The following is a 19,358-nucleotide window of genomic DNA, read 5'->3' as shown; positions in this document are numbered from 1 at the left end:
CACCCAGGCGCCCCAAAGCCGATTACATCTTAACATAAAATCTATATTATTTTATGAAAAATAATTACATTTTCCAAAGCAAAAAAAAAAAAAGGAAAATTTTTTAAGTGTTGCATATCTCTTTAATGTCTGGCTTAATAGGAGACAACTGGGTTCTCATATCTGTTCTGAATTCAGCCTGGTGTGATATGTTGTCTGTTTCAAATCTTTGAATGGAAATCCAGAACAGAAAATGAGGAAACTTAAAGACTGCTAAAAAAGTGTCTCAGCTCAGACCACATGCTGAGAACCACTTACACACATTATCATCACACAAGGTTGAATGGATACTTACTGACCACAGTGAGTTTGAATTACTATTCTTTTCTGCCTGTTTTCCAATTCTGCTTATTCTCATTATAGTCCAGAAAATCGAGCAGTTTGGGAAAACACTGTACTCTTGTGGTTGATATTGTTCAGGATTCTCAGCTAAAAGTTTTAGGTAAGAGTAAGTGTTCATTTACAACTTTGATTCTTGTTTACTAACCTTCTTTCATTGTGAAATGTTAGCAGTCGTTCATGAAAATTCACAGAAGAGTAAATATGTTAATAATTAAAGCAAATATTCATGTAACCACCAGCCAATAAAAATAATCAAATTTCACTACATTCTAGAAGCCTCATCACCATTCCCAGCCAGTTTGCCCCTCTTGGATATAACTCCATCTCTCTGCACTAAAGGTAACTGCTATCCTGAATTTTATGGTGATCACAGGCTTACTTTTCTTTATAATTCTGCCTTGAATCATCCAGTCTAGTTTTGCCCATTTTTTAAAAAGAGATTTATTTATGGTGTGCCTGGGAGGCTCAATCATTAAACATCTGCCTTCAGCTCAGGTCATGATCCTGGGGTCCTGGGATTGAGCTCCTTATTGGGCTCTCTGCTCAGCAGGAAGCCTGCTTCTCCCTCTCCCACTCCCCCTGCTTGTGTTACCTCTCTTACTGTCTCTCTCTGTCAATTACATAAATAAAATCTTTAAAAAAAAAAAGATCTTATATATTTATTTGAGGAGAGAGTCAGGGGTGGGGGTAGTGGGGGGCAGAGGGAGAGAGAGAATCTCAAGCAGACTCCCACTGAGCACAGAGCTTGGGGCTCAGTCTCAGAACCCATGAGATCATGACCCGAGCTGAAACCTAGAGTCTTAAGCTTAGCCGCCTGAGCCACCCAGGAGCCCCTTGCTTATTCTTAAACTTACATAAAGTGAGTATATATTCTTCCGAGTTTAATTTTTTCATTCACCATTATGTTTGTGAGATTTAACCTTGTTTTTAACATATAATTGTGGCTCTTCATTTTTGTTATTTATGATCCTGTCATATGCATAGACTATAATATATTTATCCATACGACTTTTAAGGGATATTTCAGATGTTTCTAGTTTGGGACTATTATGCATAGTGCTGTAATGAACATTCTTGTGCATATATTCTGATGCATATCTGTAGGATTTGTTCCCCAGGGTAATTCCTGAAAGTAGACTTACTGGGTCATAGGCCATGCATATTTTCAGCTTTGCCAGATAATGTCATAATGTTTTCCAAAGTAGTTGGACAAATTTACACACTCAGCAGCAGCAGATAAGAGTCTTTGTTTCTTTATTGGTTTATATCATTATCATACTTGGTATTTCCAGTCCTTTAACTTTTTTTACATGCATCCAATGTATTCTTTTATCGAAAAAATCAATAAAAAAAAACTTTTAGGCATAGTATTTACAAAATTGTCCAGATACAAAATCAAAATTAATAACTTTCACATATATATGTGGGCGCACATATATATGTATATATATGAAAAAGTAATGAGTTAGTCCCATCCAAAATTAGAAAGTATAGTGAAAAAATTTTGTTCATAAGAAATAAAGATTAAATATGTTGGAGTAAGAAAGAATGTGTAAGACATAGAATCAAGCCAACAGGAAAAACCTTATTGAAAGACATTTTGAAAATAGCCCAATAAAATGCCAAGATAGACTGGTCTTCTTTATGAACTGATTAATAAATATTTGCTGAATATTTACTCAATATTTATTTATTCAAAATTTATTCAATAAATGAATGTGTGTTTCTCAAAAGGAGGCTAGCATTGGTGGCCTTGCAGAGTCTGATTTCCCTTCTTAATGATGCTTAGTGAGCTTAATGCTCACCCTACCACATGCTTAAGTGTTCTTTGCTCACCTATGAAAAGAGCAAGTGAGAGAAGTTGCTTAATCCTCATTGCTGGTCAAGGTGAAAAAAATAAGTCTCAACCTAAGAGAAAAGACTATGGGGGTGCCTGGGTGGCTCAGTGGGTTAAAGCCTTTGCCTTTGGCTCAGGTCATGATCTCAGGGTCATGGGATCAAGCCCCCCATTGGGCTCTCTGCTCAGCAGGGAGACTGCTTCCCTCTCTCTCTCTGCCTGCCTCTCTGCCTACTTGTGATTTCTGTGAAATAAATAAATAAAATCTTTAAAAGAGAGAGAGAGAGAGAGAGAAAAGACTATGTAGTGTTTTTCATTGGTTGCTGGCCATCTTACTTGAATCAAAAATGTAATTGTAGGGGTGCCTGGGTGGCTCAGTGGGTTAAGCCACTGCCTTCGGCTCAGGTCATGATCCCAGGGACCTGGGATCGAGCCCCGCATTGGGCTCTCTGCTCAACAGGAAGCCTGCTTCTTTCTCTCTCTCTCTGCCTGCCTCTCTGCCTACTGCCTACTTGTGATCTCTCTCTCTGTCAAATAAATAAATAAAATCTTTTTTAAAAAATGTAATTGTAGGCTCACATTTAGAAGCCAAGAGAAAGATGAAGATAATTTTCCCTGTCGATGCTGTTCTATTTTTTAATTGAAGTTCAAACTTTATTCAGATTTCCTTATTTTTTATCTAATGTCCTTTTTTTGTTCTGGGATCTCATTCAGAATGCCACTACATTTAATCATCATGTTATCTTGGGTTCCTCCTGGCTGGCAATGACAATTTCTCAGTGGTAGACTTTATATGATATTGTCAGTGGTATTATTTTTTAAGTTTCATTTCCCATTTTTTTTGTTGTTGTTGCTAGTATAAAAGGAGGTGATCGCTTTGTCATACTGAGCTTGTGCTCAGTGATCTCACTAATTTTGTTTTTTAATTATCATTGTTTATCTGTAGATTCTTTTGTATTTTGTTATAGATAATGAAGTAAAATATTTGAAACAGCAAGAGATTTGAATAGGCTCTTCACAAAGAAAATATTCAAGTGGCCAATAAACATGAAAATGTGCTGAACCTTATTAATAAACAGGGAATACAAATTAAAAACATAATGAGATATCACTAGACACCGCTAGCACGGCTAAAATTAAGAAGACTGCCAACATTGGGTGTTGGCAAGAGTGTGATCCAAATGTACTTTCCATACACAGTGAGAATGTAAGTGTGTGCAAATATTTGGGAAATATGTTTGATATTATATGTTAAATCTGAACACATGCATATTCTATGACCTGGTTACTTCATCCTGTTCGTATATCCAAAGGAGTTCATACCCGTGAGCTTTGAAAGAGGCATACAATGGTTTTCATAGCCGAGTTAATTATAATGACAAAAAACTCAGGAAGAAAAATACCAAAACGTTTATCAGTAGTGGAAAGGATAAAACACTGTGGCATTTCTGAGTAGATATGACATATTCGTGTGAATTAATGAACTCTAACTGCACACAGCAACATCAATGAATCTCACTGACATCCTGTTGACTGAAAGCAGCCATTTATACAAAGTTGAAAACCCAGAACGATAAGGGAGCTCAAATGCAGTAGGGACTCTGTTGGGGGAGAGTAGAACAATGATTGCAAGGGGACAAGCAGGGGGTTTCTGTCTGATGGGTAATGCTTCCACCTTCACTTAGTTTGGGGTTACAAAGGCGTGCAAAAGATTTTATTTTATATTAATTTGTTGAGCTGTATACTTAAGATTTGTGCATGATTTTCTATGTATATTATATAATTTTTTTTCAAAAAGAGGAATGGGGAATTTCCCCTTTTATCCATCAAAATACTCTCTTACTGCCAACTTTGCTGCCCTTTCCAGGTTATCACTGAAAGGGTTTGGGGGTGCTTAATTTCTGTTTTGCCACTATTCAGGCACTTACTGTTAACTTTCCATCTTATCTAAGTTATCATTTTTTTATATGGCCCTTTTCCTTGAAAAAAAGAGTTGAAGAGATGATAAGACAGCTATAATTTTGATTTCTAGATACATATTTGTTCTGCATAGGTAATTTATTGAATCAAAAAGAGGAAGGACCTCTTCCTGTTTGTGGGGTTTATAGAAAAGCTCCAGGGGCAGCTGGGTGGCTCAGTTGGGCGCAGCTCCTGATTTCCGCTGAGGTCATGATCTCAGGGTTGTGAGATCCAGCCCTTCGTGGGACGGGCTCCCTGTTCATGGGGAGTGCGTTTCACCCTCCCCCCTTGCCTCTCTCCCTGCACGTGTGCCCGCTCTTTCTCTCTCAAATAAATAGATAAATCTTAAAAAAAAAAAAAAAAAAAAAGGAAAAGGAAAAGGGCCGCTCCAAATTTAAATGATGATTTCAAATGGTTAGACCTGCATGTAAGTTTTGCTTTCTTAATGTCAGCCTGCCTCTCTAGAAAACGTCACTAACCAGAAGAAGCCGGTACAGGGACAGGAAGACGTTGTCTGCACCACAGCAAGCTGGTGGGAGAAAATGTGTGCAGAAAACAAACAAACAAAAAGCCGACCTCCACACAGAGCTGACATGAAAAATGGCTTCAGATCAGAGAGGAAAAGCTGTTGGAAAAGGCTGCGCATTAGTCCTTGCAACCGAGGTATGCGTCAGGCCACTCTAAGATGTAGATATCCCTCAGTGAGACAAGGGTATCTGGTTCTTGTGAAAAAGCTATATATATTAGCGGAAATGAGACCAAAACAAAAGACCGTGTCTTACGAAGGAAGAGACTTTACCCATTCATGGGTATCCGCCTGCCACCACGGAGCAGGGCTAGAGAGAAGCTTCATGAAGGCGACGGGAAGACAGGGCTAGACCGGAAGCCCCTGAACACAACAGCAAGAACTGGGAAGCGGACAAAGGGAAGAAATTAAAAAATAAATAAATAAATAAATAAATAAATCTCTTTTTATGATTCGGCATCCATCCCTTTTCTTCAGTTCCTCATATGCCTTCATTTCCCACCTCCACAGCCATGAGAGCCTCTGGGCACGGCCTGTTCCTGCCTCTCCCACCCGGGGCCACCTCCAGTATTGCTGTCCATTCTGCCCAGGACAAAACTCCGGTCTCCTCCCTGCCCACAGATCTCTGAAGTACGCATGCGCCACTCCTGCATTCAGGAGCCTCCACAATACATCCTGAGCTCATTTTCCATCTTAGTTCCCCTGATACCTAACACATAGCCTTGTCCAGAACTTGGAGCTCCTTCTCCGGTTCCTTCCACACTTGTAGGGGCTCCCGGCCCTGCTCGCTCGGCCCCTCCATCGAGAGCGACACTGGTCACCGTGGCAGGCACTGACCACGGCGGGCCTGCTAGGAACCCCACGCGTCCGGACTGAGCTGTACTATGAATGTAAAAATGAGCTTCATATTTTGAGGGCAGTATTTAAAGAAGAATGTAACTACCTCATTACAATTTTATATAGCTTCCGCGTTAAAATGCTACTATTTGCCTATATTATGTTAAATAAATATACTATTAAAATTAACTTCACCTTTTCTAAATGTTTCTTTTTACTCTTTTAAGGTGGCTACTAGAAGAATTTTTTATTTTTTAACTGTCAAAGATTTTTATTTCGCAAATTACCTTTGTCAGGATTCTATGCAGAATGTATTTTATTTTACTTTTTTGAAGATTTTATTCTTTTATTCGTGAGAGACAGAGAAAGAGGGAGGGAGAGGGAGAAGCAGGCTCCCCACTGAGCAGGGAGCCCCATGTGGGTCTCCATCCCAGAACCCTGAGATCAGGACCTGAGTGGAAAGCAGGCACTTAATGGACTGAGCCACCCAGGCGCCCTAGGAAATTTTAAATTGCAGATGTGGCTCGCATTATACTTCTGTTGGATAGCATTGATGTAGAATGCCCTCTACCCTATCACCTTCCCCATGATCATCACTTCTTCAGGCTCATGCTTGCCTCATTATCCTCCCCATCAGCTGTAATTCCTTTGTCCTTTGAGTGCCACCACCGCCACCATGGTTGGCACCCTGTATCTGTCTGAAGGCGCTAGCTGTTGCCTTCTCCACTGTATTTTAACTGTCTATATGGAAAGAGCACAGGTTTGAATGCAGTCCACTCATTTGATTAACTGTGTGTATCTCACACTGTTTAGCCTTCTTTGAGCCTCAGTCTTCTCCTCTGTAAAATGTGAGTAATGGTAACCCATCTCCAATGTTTACTGTGAGGATTGCACAGAGAATGACACAGAGGAACTGCTCAATTTGTGGTAACTAATACTACTGCCACTTACCGCCACCACTATTATTCTAGATTATGCTCTCTCTGATCACAGAGGATCAGAGGCTCTTGGATATGGGCAGGATGAGGAGGCCCTCTGCCACACCTGAGGCGTTCAGCTTTACCTAAGAGTGCAAGTCATCCTGGAAGAGCAGACCCAAGTGAACAGACTCCTTGGATGACTTTCATCCCCTCAATGCAGTGGACCATCTCTAGGTTGACTGATCCCTGTGACTCCTTGCATTGGCCTTTGTGGTGTGAGCCATGATGATTCCAGTCTAATTCAGAGACAGTTTCCAAAAAGCAGAAACCCTGAAGAATGACTTAATGACGAACATCACTGGGCATTTGAAAGTGGAACACCTGTGGGATTATTTTGCGTTTACCAAATCTCATTGCGAAGAATGCAGGAGATGGCAGAGGTTCCCTTCAGACCTGGCATGTGAAGGTCAAGAGGCTGGGGTGAGTGACATTGGGGCAGAACAACCAGAAAGGCTGGGGCTTACTGGCTCTTCCTTAGTGTAGATTGTTCTCAAATGAAAGAACACACTCACTGGTGAAAAACTAGAAAGCCACACAAAATAAAAAAGAAAAACTACCACCCTTTTGTTATACAAGTCAAACATAACCACTATCCAAATGTGAGTATATTTCTGTTATTACTTTTTCCTCTACATACTTTTACATAGCTGTGTTGTATGTACACTTTTATATTCTCCTTTTAACACAATGATGGCTTTTTATTTTCTAATGACACAGTCATGTATGTTCCTTATAGAAAAATTTTAATGTGAAGGGACACCTGGCTGTCTCAGTGGGCTAAAGCCTCTGCCTTTGGCTCAAGTCATGGTCTCAGGGTCCTGGGATCAAGCCCTAAATCGGTCTCTCTGCTCAGCAGGGAGCCTGCTTCCCCACCTTTCTCTCTGCCTGCCTCTCTGCCTGCTTGTGATCTCTGTCAAATAAATAAAATCTTTAAAAAATTTTTTTAATGTTTTAATGTGAATAAAATTAAAGTTAAAAATTTAGTAACATTTTTATTAAATTCCTTTAAACAAATAAAATGCACCAAATTATGAGAATGTCTAACAATTCTATTCCCCAGATATCTTCTGATCAAGGGAAAAAACATACATACAAATGGTTCCAAAGTAAATAGAGAAAAGGGAAAGAATTTTTCTTCTTCTTTTTAAAGGTTTTATTTATTTATTTGACAGAGAGATCACAAGTAAGCAGAGAGGCAGGCAGAGAGAGGGGGGGAAGCAGGCTCCCCACTGAGCAGAGAGCCCCATGGGGGGCTTGATCCCAGGGCTCCAAGACCATGACCCGAGCTGAAGGTAGAGGCTTAACAAATTGAGGTACCCAGGTGCCCCAGAATTTTTCTTCTTTCTAATCCTCATGTTAGCATTCTCCCCCGTGGTAACCACTACTAAAAGATGAGTAAATGTGCCCACCAAAAAAAATTGTATGTGTGTATCAACATACTTTTTGTATCTATCTATTAATTTATAAAACAAATGATAATACCCTTTCATTAAATATATCTGGAATATAGGTCCAAACCAGCAGGTCTTCCTTTTTAATGGCTCTGTGGTATTCCATTTGTGTCTACCATGGATTACTTAATTCTCCAGTGATGGATATTTAATTTGTCTTTTATATATGGCAGTACTGCAATGAACATTCATAAATGTTCATATATAATATATATTATATTTACACACATATACAAACATATATGTATATACACATATACTGCAGAAATATCCATAGGTAAATTCCTAGCAGTGGCATTGCAAGTAAAAGGGACAATTCCATAGCTTGAAATTTTACATTTTGAAATATATTGCCAGTTGCCGTGTGGTCTGTCCTTAAGAGCTAGCTTGGGCTTCCTCACAGCATGGCAGACTCAGGGCGGTAAGATCACTTATATAGTGGCAAAGATATCATTGTATTGTCTTTCCTGACTCAGCTTCAAAAATTATACAACATCGTTTCTACCCCAGAATTCTCCCCAGATTCCAGAGGAGACACACAGACCCTACCTCTTGACAGGTAGAGTCAAAGTCACACTGTAGATTTTCACGTGGGTCGAGAGAATAATGCTCTAGCAACTTTTGAAAAAACAACCTTCCTCATTGCATAAATTTATACTTCTATTGACTGTATATTAGAATACCTATTTCCCCATGCCCTTTGCAAATCTTATTGGTGAAAAATGATTGCCTCTTTACTAGTTTGATTTACATTTTTACTAAGAAATGTGAACATTTGAACAGATTTTCATGTCTTTTATTGGCCATTTATATTTCTTTTCTTATATATGAACTTCTGTATGACAGCTTTCTATTCAAGGGCTGCTTGCCTGTGAAGAAAATGATCCCTTTCTCACTGTACATTGTAACAATGTTTTTGATACTGCTCTTCCTTTTTTTTTTTTTTTTTTTTTTCTTTTTTTATGCTCTTCCTCTTTGGCTTTGTTTTTTTTTGTTGTTGTTGTTTGTTTGTTTTTGTTTGTTTGTTTTTTGCCATTCAAATTTATAACTTCTTTCTGGTCATATTTATCAATATTTTCCATTAGAGTTACTGGGTTTTATATCTTCCTGAGAAAAATCTTCCTTACTCCAATGTTTAAAAAAAAAAAAGACTAAGTTTTCTTCTAGATTTTGGTCATTCTAGCTTCTAATCTGTTCCATATAATGTTATATGGACTATATAAATTGTATCATCCTTGGTTTCCTGAAAATATCATTTCTTAATATTTTAAACTCCTTTGTTAACACTGTTAAAACTTTGATCTGTTTTGTGTGCATGCATTCCTGGTATATTTTCATTATCTATACAGATATAATTTACTCCTCATTCACTTCTTTCTAATAATAACTTTGTCTGACCTCAATCATAATGCTGTTCTGTTGCTGGATTTTATAGGCAATTATTTTTCCTAAACTTTTAGATGTGGTTTGGTAGTTTTTCTAACTTCACAGAGCTCCCTCTTCTGTTGCTTTTGTCAAAGTGCTCAAAAACATGACAGCTTGCTTTCTGAATGACCCATTCCCAGACTGGTCAGATCTTTCTCTTTCCTTGCCTCTGTTGTTTCTTTCCTGCTCAAATCTCCACCCCCACCCCGCATCGTGTTCAAATTTGACTCCACTTCTAGCAGTTTCTCCTCAGTGGAGGGCCCTTTCCCAAAGGGAAGCTGTACCCAGTTGGTTTGAAAATTATTTGTATCTTAGACTATTTCAGTGCCTTTCAGAATCTACTGAGGACCGCCCCCCTCATACTCACCAACTGTTGATTTGAGCAAAATCCCTTCCAGTTTCAACTCTTATTCTCAAATCAGCCCCAGGTTGCTTTCCAGTCAATACGCCTTGGTTATATTAGGGCTCTCTATTGTTTTCCCCTGCTTTCTCCCACATAGATGCGGCTACCAGACAGGTCCTGTGACATTTGGTAGTTTGTCCTCATCTGCTTGCATTCTGTGGTTCATGTCAACCAGTCTATGTCAAACGGGGTTTTGGTTTCTACTAGTAGCAAGGTATGTTTTTGCATGGGAACTAAGGGATATTCAAATTATACTACCACCTCTGCCATCTTTCTGGAATCCCATTCGCCTAATTTTGGATTGTTTGCTACTTCTTTTCAACCCTCCATCCTCTTAATTCGTTTGAATGAACACCACTGGTATCTTTCCCACTCCCCCAGTTTAGGAGGAAAGATAAACTGCTTCCTCTCCACTCCATTTGGAAGACATTGCATCAGCACAGTTCAAGCACAGGTAGTTTTGTTTAGGAACACCTCAGACATGACCAATAGATACTCTCTCCTGGGGAGAGCTGATTACATACAGCCAACAAAGAATAAAGAATAGGAATGGAGGAATATTTGAGAGATACATTGAGCATACTGCAAAGATCAGGAGACAAGAAAGTTATTGGTGAGGGGAAACCGGAGCTCACAGTTGCTCCTAGTTTTTTTTTTTTTCTTTTAAGATTTTATTTATTTATTTGACAGAGATCACAAGTAGGCAGAGAGGCAGGCAGAGAGTGGGGGTAAGCAGCCTCCCTGCCAAGCAGAGAGCCAGATGTGGGGCTAGATCCCAGGACCCTGAGCTGAAGGCAGAGGCTTCAACCCACTGAGCTACCCAGGTGCCCAGTTGCTCCTAGTTTATAAATACACATGTACCCAGATACTTCCGGCCTCTACTTCAGTTTGTTACAATAGATGTAATGTCCCTGTACATTAAGCACATATAGAAATCACCATAATCCACAGAACTGATGGAGCTTTCTGTAAAATGATGGAGAATTTCTTCAGGCATTTGAACCCACTGCTGTCAGTAAATGAGTTATTTCACACAAATGAATTCATTCTCCACCACTAGTTCCCTAGTCTAAAACTTTCATAAATCCCCTATCTGTTCTGTCTCCATCCATAATGTACTCCTTCCATTACTTACTGATTTAACTGTATAAGGAGTATTTTTTTCCCCAGAATCTAATCAACTTGTTCCACATTGCCTAAAACCTTTCCATGGCTTCTGTTGCTCTTAGGATTAAAAACAACAACAACAATAATCCACAAAACTTCTTGGCTAAACCCTGTGCTATCTGGCTCACATGAGCCCTCTGGCCTCATCTCAGACCATTGCCTGACCAGTCTCTGATTGGAAGGTCACATTGGCTTTTGGTCAACTTCTTTGCCCTTACCATTATATCTTAGCACCACAGGGCCTTTGCACATACAGTTCCACCTGATCTTCCTTTTGATTTCAGCTCCACTGTCACTACCTCAGGGCAGTCTTCTCTGACCTCTCCTACTACATATATCCCCATATAGCATAGGAAGTCATGGTACTATGAACCTCTCCTCTGTAACATTGTCACCCTTGCATTTTACTTCTGTGTAATTCTCTGTGTAACTCTCCTAATTCATTATATAATCCATGAGAGTGAGGATTATAATCTGTAGCAGCTCAGCTGAATTCTTTGCACTCCGTGGGGTTTTGGTAAATTCAGGTTGAAAGATAATGCAAGGTTTTCTGAAAACTTAAAAGTTACAACTTTAAATATCATAATTATTATAAATTTATTTTGTATTAAAACCTTTAGAAATATATCTATGCCTTTCTGTTTACATAAGCAGGATGTAAAAATTATAATTTGATTTTTACTGATTCTTCTTTTAAAATCAGTTTTGTACTCCAGCAAAACAAAAAACAAAAGAACAAAAAAAACCAAAAAAAACAGCCTTAGAAATATTGAGAAAGAACCATGTGTTTCTGTCTATATAAGTAGGATATAAAAATCATAACTTGATTTTTACTGATTCTTCTTTTAAAATCAGTTTTATACTCCAGCAAAAAAAAAAAAAAAAAAAAAAAAACAGCCTTAGAAATATTGAGAAGGAACCATGTGTTTCTGTCTATATAAGCAGGATATAAAAATCATAACTTGATTTTTACTGATTCTTCTCTTAAAATGTTTTATAGTCTGGTTAAAAAAAAAAAAAAACAGCCTTAGAAATATTGAGATAGAATCCTGTGTTTCAACAGTAACATCCTCCGATTGCTTGACTTTTTCTTCCCATTTTCCTTCTAGACCTCTTTCTAGAGTTGTCTGCATGAGAATAGAAAATCAAATGTTTAGATTTGTTAGAACTATGTAGGATGGTATGTAGTTGGAACTACATAGTTTCATAATTAGAACTATGTACTATGTAAGTATGCTAAAATAGTTCCATATTTAGAACTATGAAAAACAGTTAATCCTCTGATTGCTTGACTTTTCCTCCCATTTTCCTTCTAGATCTCTTTCTAGAGTTGTTGTTTACATGAGAATGGAAAATCAGATGTTTAGCTATGTTAGAACTAAATACGATGGTATGTTTTTGGAACTGCATAGTTCCCTAGTTAGAACGATTTACTACCATCTACGATCTACTACTACGATCTACGGTCTACTACGATCTACGATCTACTACGATCCAGGATATACTACGATCCAGGATATACTACAATCTATGATCTACTGATTTAAATGACATAAGGGAACTGAAAAGGAGAACTGAAAGTGGGAAATTCCTCTGAAAGAGAGAGGACCTCTGTGTATATAAGGCCACACTCATGGAAGAAGGGCATTCACACTGCAGACTCTTGAAGCCTTGTCTTCAGCACCTAGACAGTAGCAGGCAAGACTTCCTCTTTTCATCATGACCAGCAGGTGTATCCTCCAAACTGCTCTCCTGGTATATTTCTCCACCACGGTTCTTGCCATGAACTATAACTTACTTCGATTCCAACTAAGCAGCAGCAGTGTGGAGTGCCAGGAGCTCCTTCTACAGTTGAATGGGACGTCTAAAGATTGCCTCAAGGACAGGATGAACTTCAAGATCCCTGAGGAGATCCAGAAATCCCAGAAGTTCCAGAAGGAGGACATCGTATTGGTCACCCTTGAGATGTTCCAAAAGACTTCTGATATTTTCAGGAGAAATCTCTCAAGCACGGGATGGAATGAGAGCATTGTCGAGAACCTCCTTGCCACACTCCACTGGCAGAAGGAACATCTGGAGGAAATCCTGGAGGACATCATGCAGGAGGAAAACGTCACTTGGGACCACAGGACCCTTCTGCACCTGAAGAGATATTATCTAAGGATTGTGCGGTACCTGAAAGCCAAGGAGTTCAGCGTCTGTGCCTGGACAATAGTGCAAGCAGAAATCCTCAAGAGCTTTTTCTTCCTTGATAAACTTACAGATTCTCTCCCTAACTGAAGATCTCTCAGCCTGTGCCTCTGGGAATGGACGATGTTGACAAGGACTTTGAGCATTCTTCAACTCGCAGAGGCTCTGTAAGTGACTGACAAGCAAGATACTCTTTTTGAAAGGACAAAGATTTTAACTTTTAAAATTAATTTATGCATTAAGTTATTTTTCTACTTGAAATTTCACCCTGGAAAATAAATTTTTTTTATGAAACAGAAGTCAACATAGCAGTTTTAATTTCAAGTTGATTTCATTAAGCCTGTATTAAAAATTACAGAGCACCTACTAGGTGTTCTTTGTAAAATGTGCCTGCAAAATCGTATAGGTTCTGGCCTCTGCCTTCAAGGAACTTAAAATCCAAAAAGCCATGTGGAATATGTGAGATGGTAGAGGGGAGGCAAACCTTTCAGGAGAATAAATGGAACAGCCTCTTAGGAATTAAAATGGAAGAGGCAGGCAGTTGGCTCTGGAATTAGGACAAAGGGTTCTACTGCTTCTATGCACCTACTCTGTGCCCTCAGGCTCTCTGACCCTACAGTTAGAATTTGACTGGCTATCAGGGCAACTAGGGGAATATTTCAGCTCTTGGGTTTGCCCTGAACTCATTCCAGTTCCTTGTAGGATCCTCTGCTTGCCCCCTTCCGCAACCCTGCGGGATTTTAAAATATTTATATGCCCCCGTAAGCTAAGGGTGAGAAGTCCGGGAACGCCTGTTGACAGTGTTAAGGAGCAGTCCTTCCCTTCTGACTCTTCCTGGACAGCTAAAATGTATGCCTGTGTCCGTGGAGTTGGGGGTCTCTGTCTGCTTCCTGGGCACGAACACCATGGGGAGAAAGAACTCTGCTTTAGATCTCTGCTCTCCGGCTGGGTTTTCTCCCCATTTTGTCAGAAAAGCAAGTTTTCTCCTGGCCCTGCTGCCCTGTTAATACAGAATTCCATCATCTGCTTTTCTTGATGCTCTGCATCTCTGAACCGCACATCCCCTGAAGCTAAATCCGAAACAGGTGTGGCAGATAGAGTGATTTCCATCAAGTGGAAAACCAGGAAGCATGCGGGAAAGGGAAATTCAGATGAGATAGTGAGCTCACTGACTTTTCTCAGGGCTTACACTGAGAAAATACAATTTTCCTAGGAGCTTCTCCAGGCACCTGGCTACAGCCTGTACCAATTGGCTGGGTTTCTGTCTTTGTACTGAACCCCTCGGGAATTTACATTATTATGGCTTACATTATTATGGCCTGTCATTAGCTGCCATCCAGACACCGCACCCCCGTGTGTATGTAATTGGAAATAAGTCCTCCTCTCAACACCCCTCAGGTGGGCACAGTTACATTATTGCTGTTTGACAGTTCCAGAAACTAAGTCTCAGATTTAGCAACTGCCCCAAGGTCACCATAGCTAAATGCATGGAGGTTTAAAAAAGTACAAAGGGCCAAATCATGTAAGACTTTGTTCGTATCTAAGCATCTTCTGCCAGAGCAGTACAGAAGTCCAAGTTCCCTTTGAGGGCGTCAGCCTTGAGGAGAAGAAATCGGTATCGATCAGGGGTTTCCGAGAAGACACTACAGTACAGGGCAGACCGTGAACTTGGGGCTCCCTCTTCTGACTCAAGGCCAGTAACACACGGACTGTGGGACCAAGAAGTGCTGTATTCCCTCGTGGATCTGCTGTGTTTGTCTCAAGACAGTTGAGGTCCTGGTGAAGCAAGAAAGCTTCCCTCTCCCCAAAACTCCTCACCCTCCACTATGCCACCCCCCAGCTCTGCCAAAAGCCTTCCACAGATGTGCTTCCTTTTGCCAGGGATTCAAAGACAAGATGGGCAGGGAGAAATGCAGACTAATCGGTCATGGTTAGAACTGCCGAGCAGTCTCTCTCGACAATGGATCCCAGCTGCCTGTCATTTCCCCTGGGCTGAGGATACTGCAGTCAGCCCAGCAAGAGGCTCTCCTCTGCTCACCACTAAATCGGCCCAGATACCGAGGGGCTGGAAAGTTCTGTTCAGCATGCGTCCCAGGGGCCAGAATGCCAGAGGAAAGACTTCTTCTGGAGAATTATAAACACCCATGTCATCGCTGAGTATGTCACCCCATCTACAATACCAAAAGTACGTCCGTCACCAGGAGAGCTTAAATGATAATTAGTATTTAATTCCAATAAGGATGAGGAAGTCTTGCTTGAAAGCACAAGTGAGAGTAGGTGCCTGTCTAAACAGATAGCAACGTATCAGGAGTAAAGTTATTATTTCAGCAGGCACCGGAATACCTCAGAGAGCACTTATTCAGGGAAATATCGATGAGCCTCTTGAGGTTGTGGGTATGCTAACCCAAGAGGTCATGCACCACCTATGCTGTGCTTTTGTGTGGGTCTGTGTCTGAGGAGGAAAAAAGAGAAAAGCCCATCAGCAGCTCTGTGATGGTCCTGGAACAAGATGGCAGTGAAGATTTTCCGGTGAGGACAAAGAAAGGGCTTTTAAGGACAAGGATGTCTCACATGCAACTTAAAAATTAGGTCCCATGTTTTGATGAAAACGTCTCCCCCGCACCTCAGTGGAGGTGGCCACCAGCACAAAATGTGTGTAGGACTCATAGAGGGCATCCAGGTCTGAGTTTGAAATAACGTGGGGAAGGGGATCAGGGGGCCCGATACCCACTCAGGAACCAGATGAGTGGGGACACAAGGCGGAGCCAGGACATGAAGCCATTTTGCCCCCGCCTACCACCCACCTGAGGAATCCAAGGAATTCTGAGGACTCTGTGTCTCCACAGACAGGGTTTAAGAGGTGGGAAGTTTTTTCTCAAAGGCGTTGGCAAGCATTTGGGTTACATAGAAGTACATGAATCCTGCCCCATCCTATGGGCCTGTAGACACAGGGTCCCTACGTATATTCGTATGGAACTATTTGCAGTTAACAAAGCGGATGTTTAGGCACTTTGGGTGTCAAGTAGGCACATTTAGGTACTCGGATACATCTGATAAAGGGACTTGTTCATAAAATAGTCTTTAAAAAAATGAGAAGAGGGATGCCTGGGTGGCTCAGTTAGTGAAGGGTCCAACTCTTGATTTTGGCTCAGGTCATGGTCCCTCTCCCTCTGCCCCTCCCTGTCCCCTGCATTCTACACCCCCACTCTCTCTCAAATAAGTAAATAAATCTACAAAAAAAAAAAAAGGAAAGAATAAGCCACAGATTGGGCAACAATGTTTACACATCACGTATCTGATAAAGGAGTTATATCCAGAATTTGTTTTTAAATAAAAAATACTCTCAAAACTCACCAATAAGAAAAGAACCCACCCAATAAAAAACGGGTAGTATATGAGTGGATACTACCCCAAGAGATACATGAGTAGCAAATAGGTATATGGAGCGACTGAAGCCTTCATGAATTTGTGTTTGTGTGTGGCTTAGGCCAGATAATGAATATGAAATGGTTTTTGGGTTACATAGGAGCCCATTCCACTGGGAGGACCTACCCTAGCCACTGCCCTTTCTGAGAAAGGTCCACCAACCATCGTAGTCGGCTTGTCTGTGTGATACACGTGAGGTCTGCCCAGCAGAGAAGGCAGGGCCATGATCAATACCCACTTCTGTCTTGATGAGTCCGGCTGTGAGACATACAGAGAGAGCCAGCAGTTGGTAGTCATGTCAGAAGGTGACGTACACCCAGGACCGGACCTTGCCAATTGCACACCTTTTCTCAACATCTGTTGTACTGATGGGAATAGAACCTCAAAAACTGTTTTATGAATTTAGTCTTTCGTTCTCAGTGTTAATTGTTGCTTCTCAAACATCAGTTTAATTGTCTAAAATCCTCTAGCATAGTTGGTTTAAAATAATAAACTCCCGAGATTGGACTAGAACTGCCAGCATGGACATACACTCTTTAATTTAAGTGGGATCAAGTCAGTCACTTGACTTGTAAATTAACTTGATGCGTACTCCAGAGACATGTTCACTATCAATTACCACCAAATCAGTGGTAATTTGGCTTCAACTGACATTCCGTTTCAAAATTTCTGCTTTGCTTTATAATTCCATGTCACCTGTTCTTTAGGAAACCTGAAGCACATTATTTAAATTTTATCTCCTGACAGTTATCCTAGAAATAAGAGAGAAATGGAGCCCACTTCGAAATGGGGTTCACTCTGCACCTCCCCCCACTCAAGCGCTCTCAAATTAACAAACAAACAAAAACAATCTTAGAAAAAAAAGAAATTGTAGTATTTTCATATAGTGGACTACTATTCAGCAATTAAAAGGAATGAATGCCCAATATACTTAACAACATGGATGAATCTTGAATAATTATGCTGACTATAAGAAGACAGACTTTATTTTTATTTATTTATTTTTTAAAAGACTTTATTAATTTGAGAGAGAGAGCATGCAAGCATGAGCAGGGGCAGGGGCAGAGGGAGAGAGGCAGGGGAGGCAGATTCCCCACCAAGCACAGAGCTCGATCCCAGGGCCCTGAGATCTTGACCTGAGCCACAGTCAGATGCTTACTGGTACTGAGCCACCCAGGTGTCCCTAGTCTTTCATAATTTGAAAGGTTGCCCAGAAATGGATCAATAGCTTTGCATCTAAAATTCTGAGAAGAGCCCAGGGCACTCTATATGTTGCAAACCCCACCGCAGTGCATTGCAAGTTGCAGAATACCAAGTCCACAGAAACGATTTCATCTCTCTCTCTCTCTTTTTATTATGGTAAAAAATACAAGACATAAAATTTACCATTTAAACCATTTTTAAGTGTACAGTTCTGTGGCATTAAGTACATTCACGTATTTGTGCAACCTTCACCCCTGTCCATGTGCAGAACTGTTGTTATCTTCCTCACTTGGAACCTCTTTGAACACTGTGCCCTGTTTCCCCCTCTCAGCAGCCCCTGGCAATCACCATTCTACTTTCTGCCTCCAGGTCCTTCATTAAGTGGAATCATATAATAGGTGTCCTTTTGCGATTGGCTTGTTTCATTTTGCATGGTGTCTCCAAGTTCCATCCATGTTGTAATGTGCGAGAATTTCCTTCCTTGTTAAGGCTGAATAATAATCCCTTGTGTGTCTATATCACATTTTAGTTGTCTGCTCACCCACTGAATCCAGCGATGGACCCTTGAGTTGTTTCTATCTTTTGGCAACCGTGAGCAGTGATGCTGTAAATACCTCCCGGAGTCCAACTTTCAGTTCTTTTTTTTTTTTTTTTTTAAATAAGATTTTATTTATTTATTTGCCAGAAAGAGAGAGATAGAGCACAAGCAGGCAGAAAGGCAGGCAGAGCAGACAGACAGGCAGAGGCAGAGAGAGAAGCAGGCTCCCCACTGAGCAGGGAGCTGGATGCAGGGCTTGATCTCAGGACTCTGGGATCATGACCTGAGCCCAAGGCAGACGCTTAACTGACTGGGCCACCCAGAGACCATACTCTTAACTGTCATCTTCTCCAAATGTTATTTTTCATCCAAGTACACAGCACTGATACTGTGATTTAGAGAGGGAACAAGAAGCCCTCCAGTGGCCCCAGCTCCTGGCTTTGCTGCAAGTGCTCTGAGGACCTTCTGTACATGCAAGGGGCTGCTTCCTTCACTCCAGCAGTTTGTCTCCCTGCCACTCCCGTTAAGAGAAGGACTCGCTCCCTCTCTCTCTCTAGAGAGATTCGTAGGAATTTCCCACTTGCTCTCTCGCCAGACTCTACAGAGAATATCTTCACTTAGGTTTTCAGGAGGCAATTGTCTGCGCCCTGAGTCATAGTTTTCCCTGGCAGGCTGCATTTCCTGCTCTCCACCACCGCGGTCCTTCCCAGGCTGGCAACACAGGGCTGTGTGCAGTTTCCTTTTCAAGTCTGGCACCGGCTTGCTTTCCTTATCTCATAGGAACACTTAAGAACCTGTGTTATTTAATGAAACGCCCAAAAAATGTCTCTTTCCTTTCACTTTTCAATTTCTTAGCACGCTCTCTCTCCCTCTCTCTCTCTCTTTTTTTTTTCCCCAGTGAAAACCTAGAGGTAGAGCAAATAGTTTTCAAAGCAGAAAGTGACTGACTAATCTAGAAATGTGTGAGTGGGAAGTCTGTGAATTTGAAAGTCCACATATATATTTTTCCTTTTTTTTTTTTTTTTCTTTTTTCTT

The 19,358-nt window shown here is 40.7% G+C and overlaps 1 protein-coding gene across 1 annotated transcript; it reads left to right on the top strand.

The window, feature by feature from the left end:
• The first annotated feature begins 12,634 nt into the window (after nt 1-12,634).
• On the top strand, nt 12,635-13,455 carry IFNB1 (interferon beta 1). The gene has a single exon (XM_082694504.1). It carries the CDS (start codon nt 12,686-12,688, stop codon nt 13,244-13,246), a length of 561 nt encoding a protein of 186 aa, XP_082550630.1. The 5' UTR covers nt 12,635-12,685; the 3' UTR covers nt 13,247-13,455.
• The last annotated feature ends 5,903 nt before the right edge of the window (nt 13,456-19,358 follow it).

Source organism: Mustela nivalis, assembly GCF_964662115.1.
Source record: "Mustela nivalis genome assembly, chromosome: 13".
NCBI lineage: Eukaryota > Metazoa > Chordata > Mammalia > Carnivora > Mustelidae > Mustela > Mustela nivalis.
The sequence above is the reverse complement of the archived record's forward strand: the minus strand, read 5'-3'. Positions and strand labels throughout refer to the sequence as shown.

Coding starts and splice junctions, on each gene's coding strand:
- IFNB1 (XM_082694504.1), top strand. CDS start 12,686: ATGACCAGCAGGTGTATCCTCCAAACTGCTCTCCTGGTATATTTCTCC.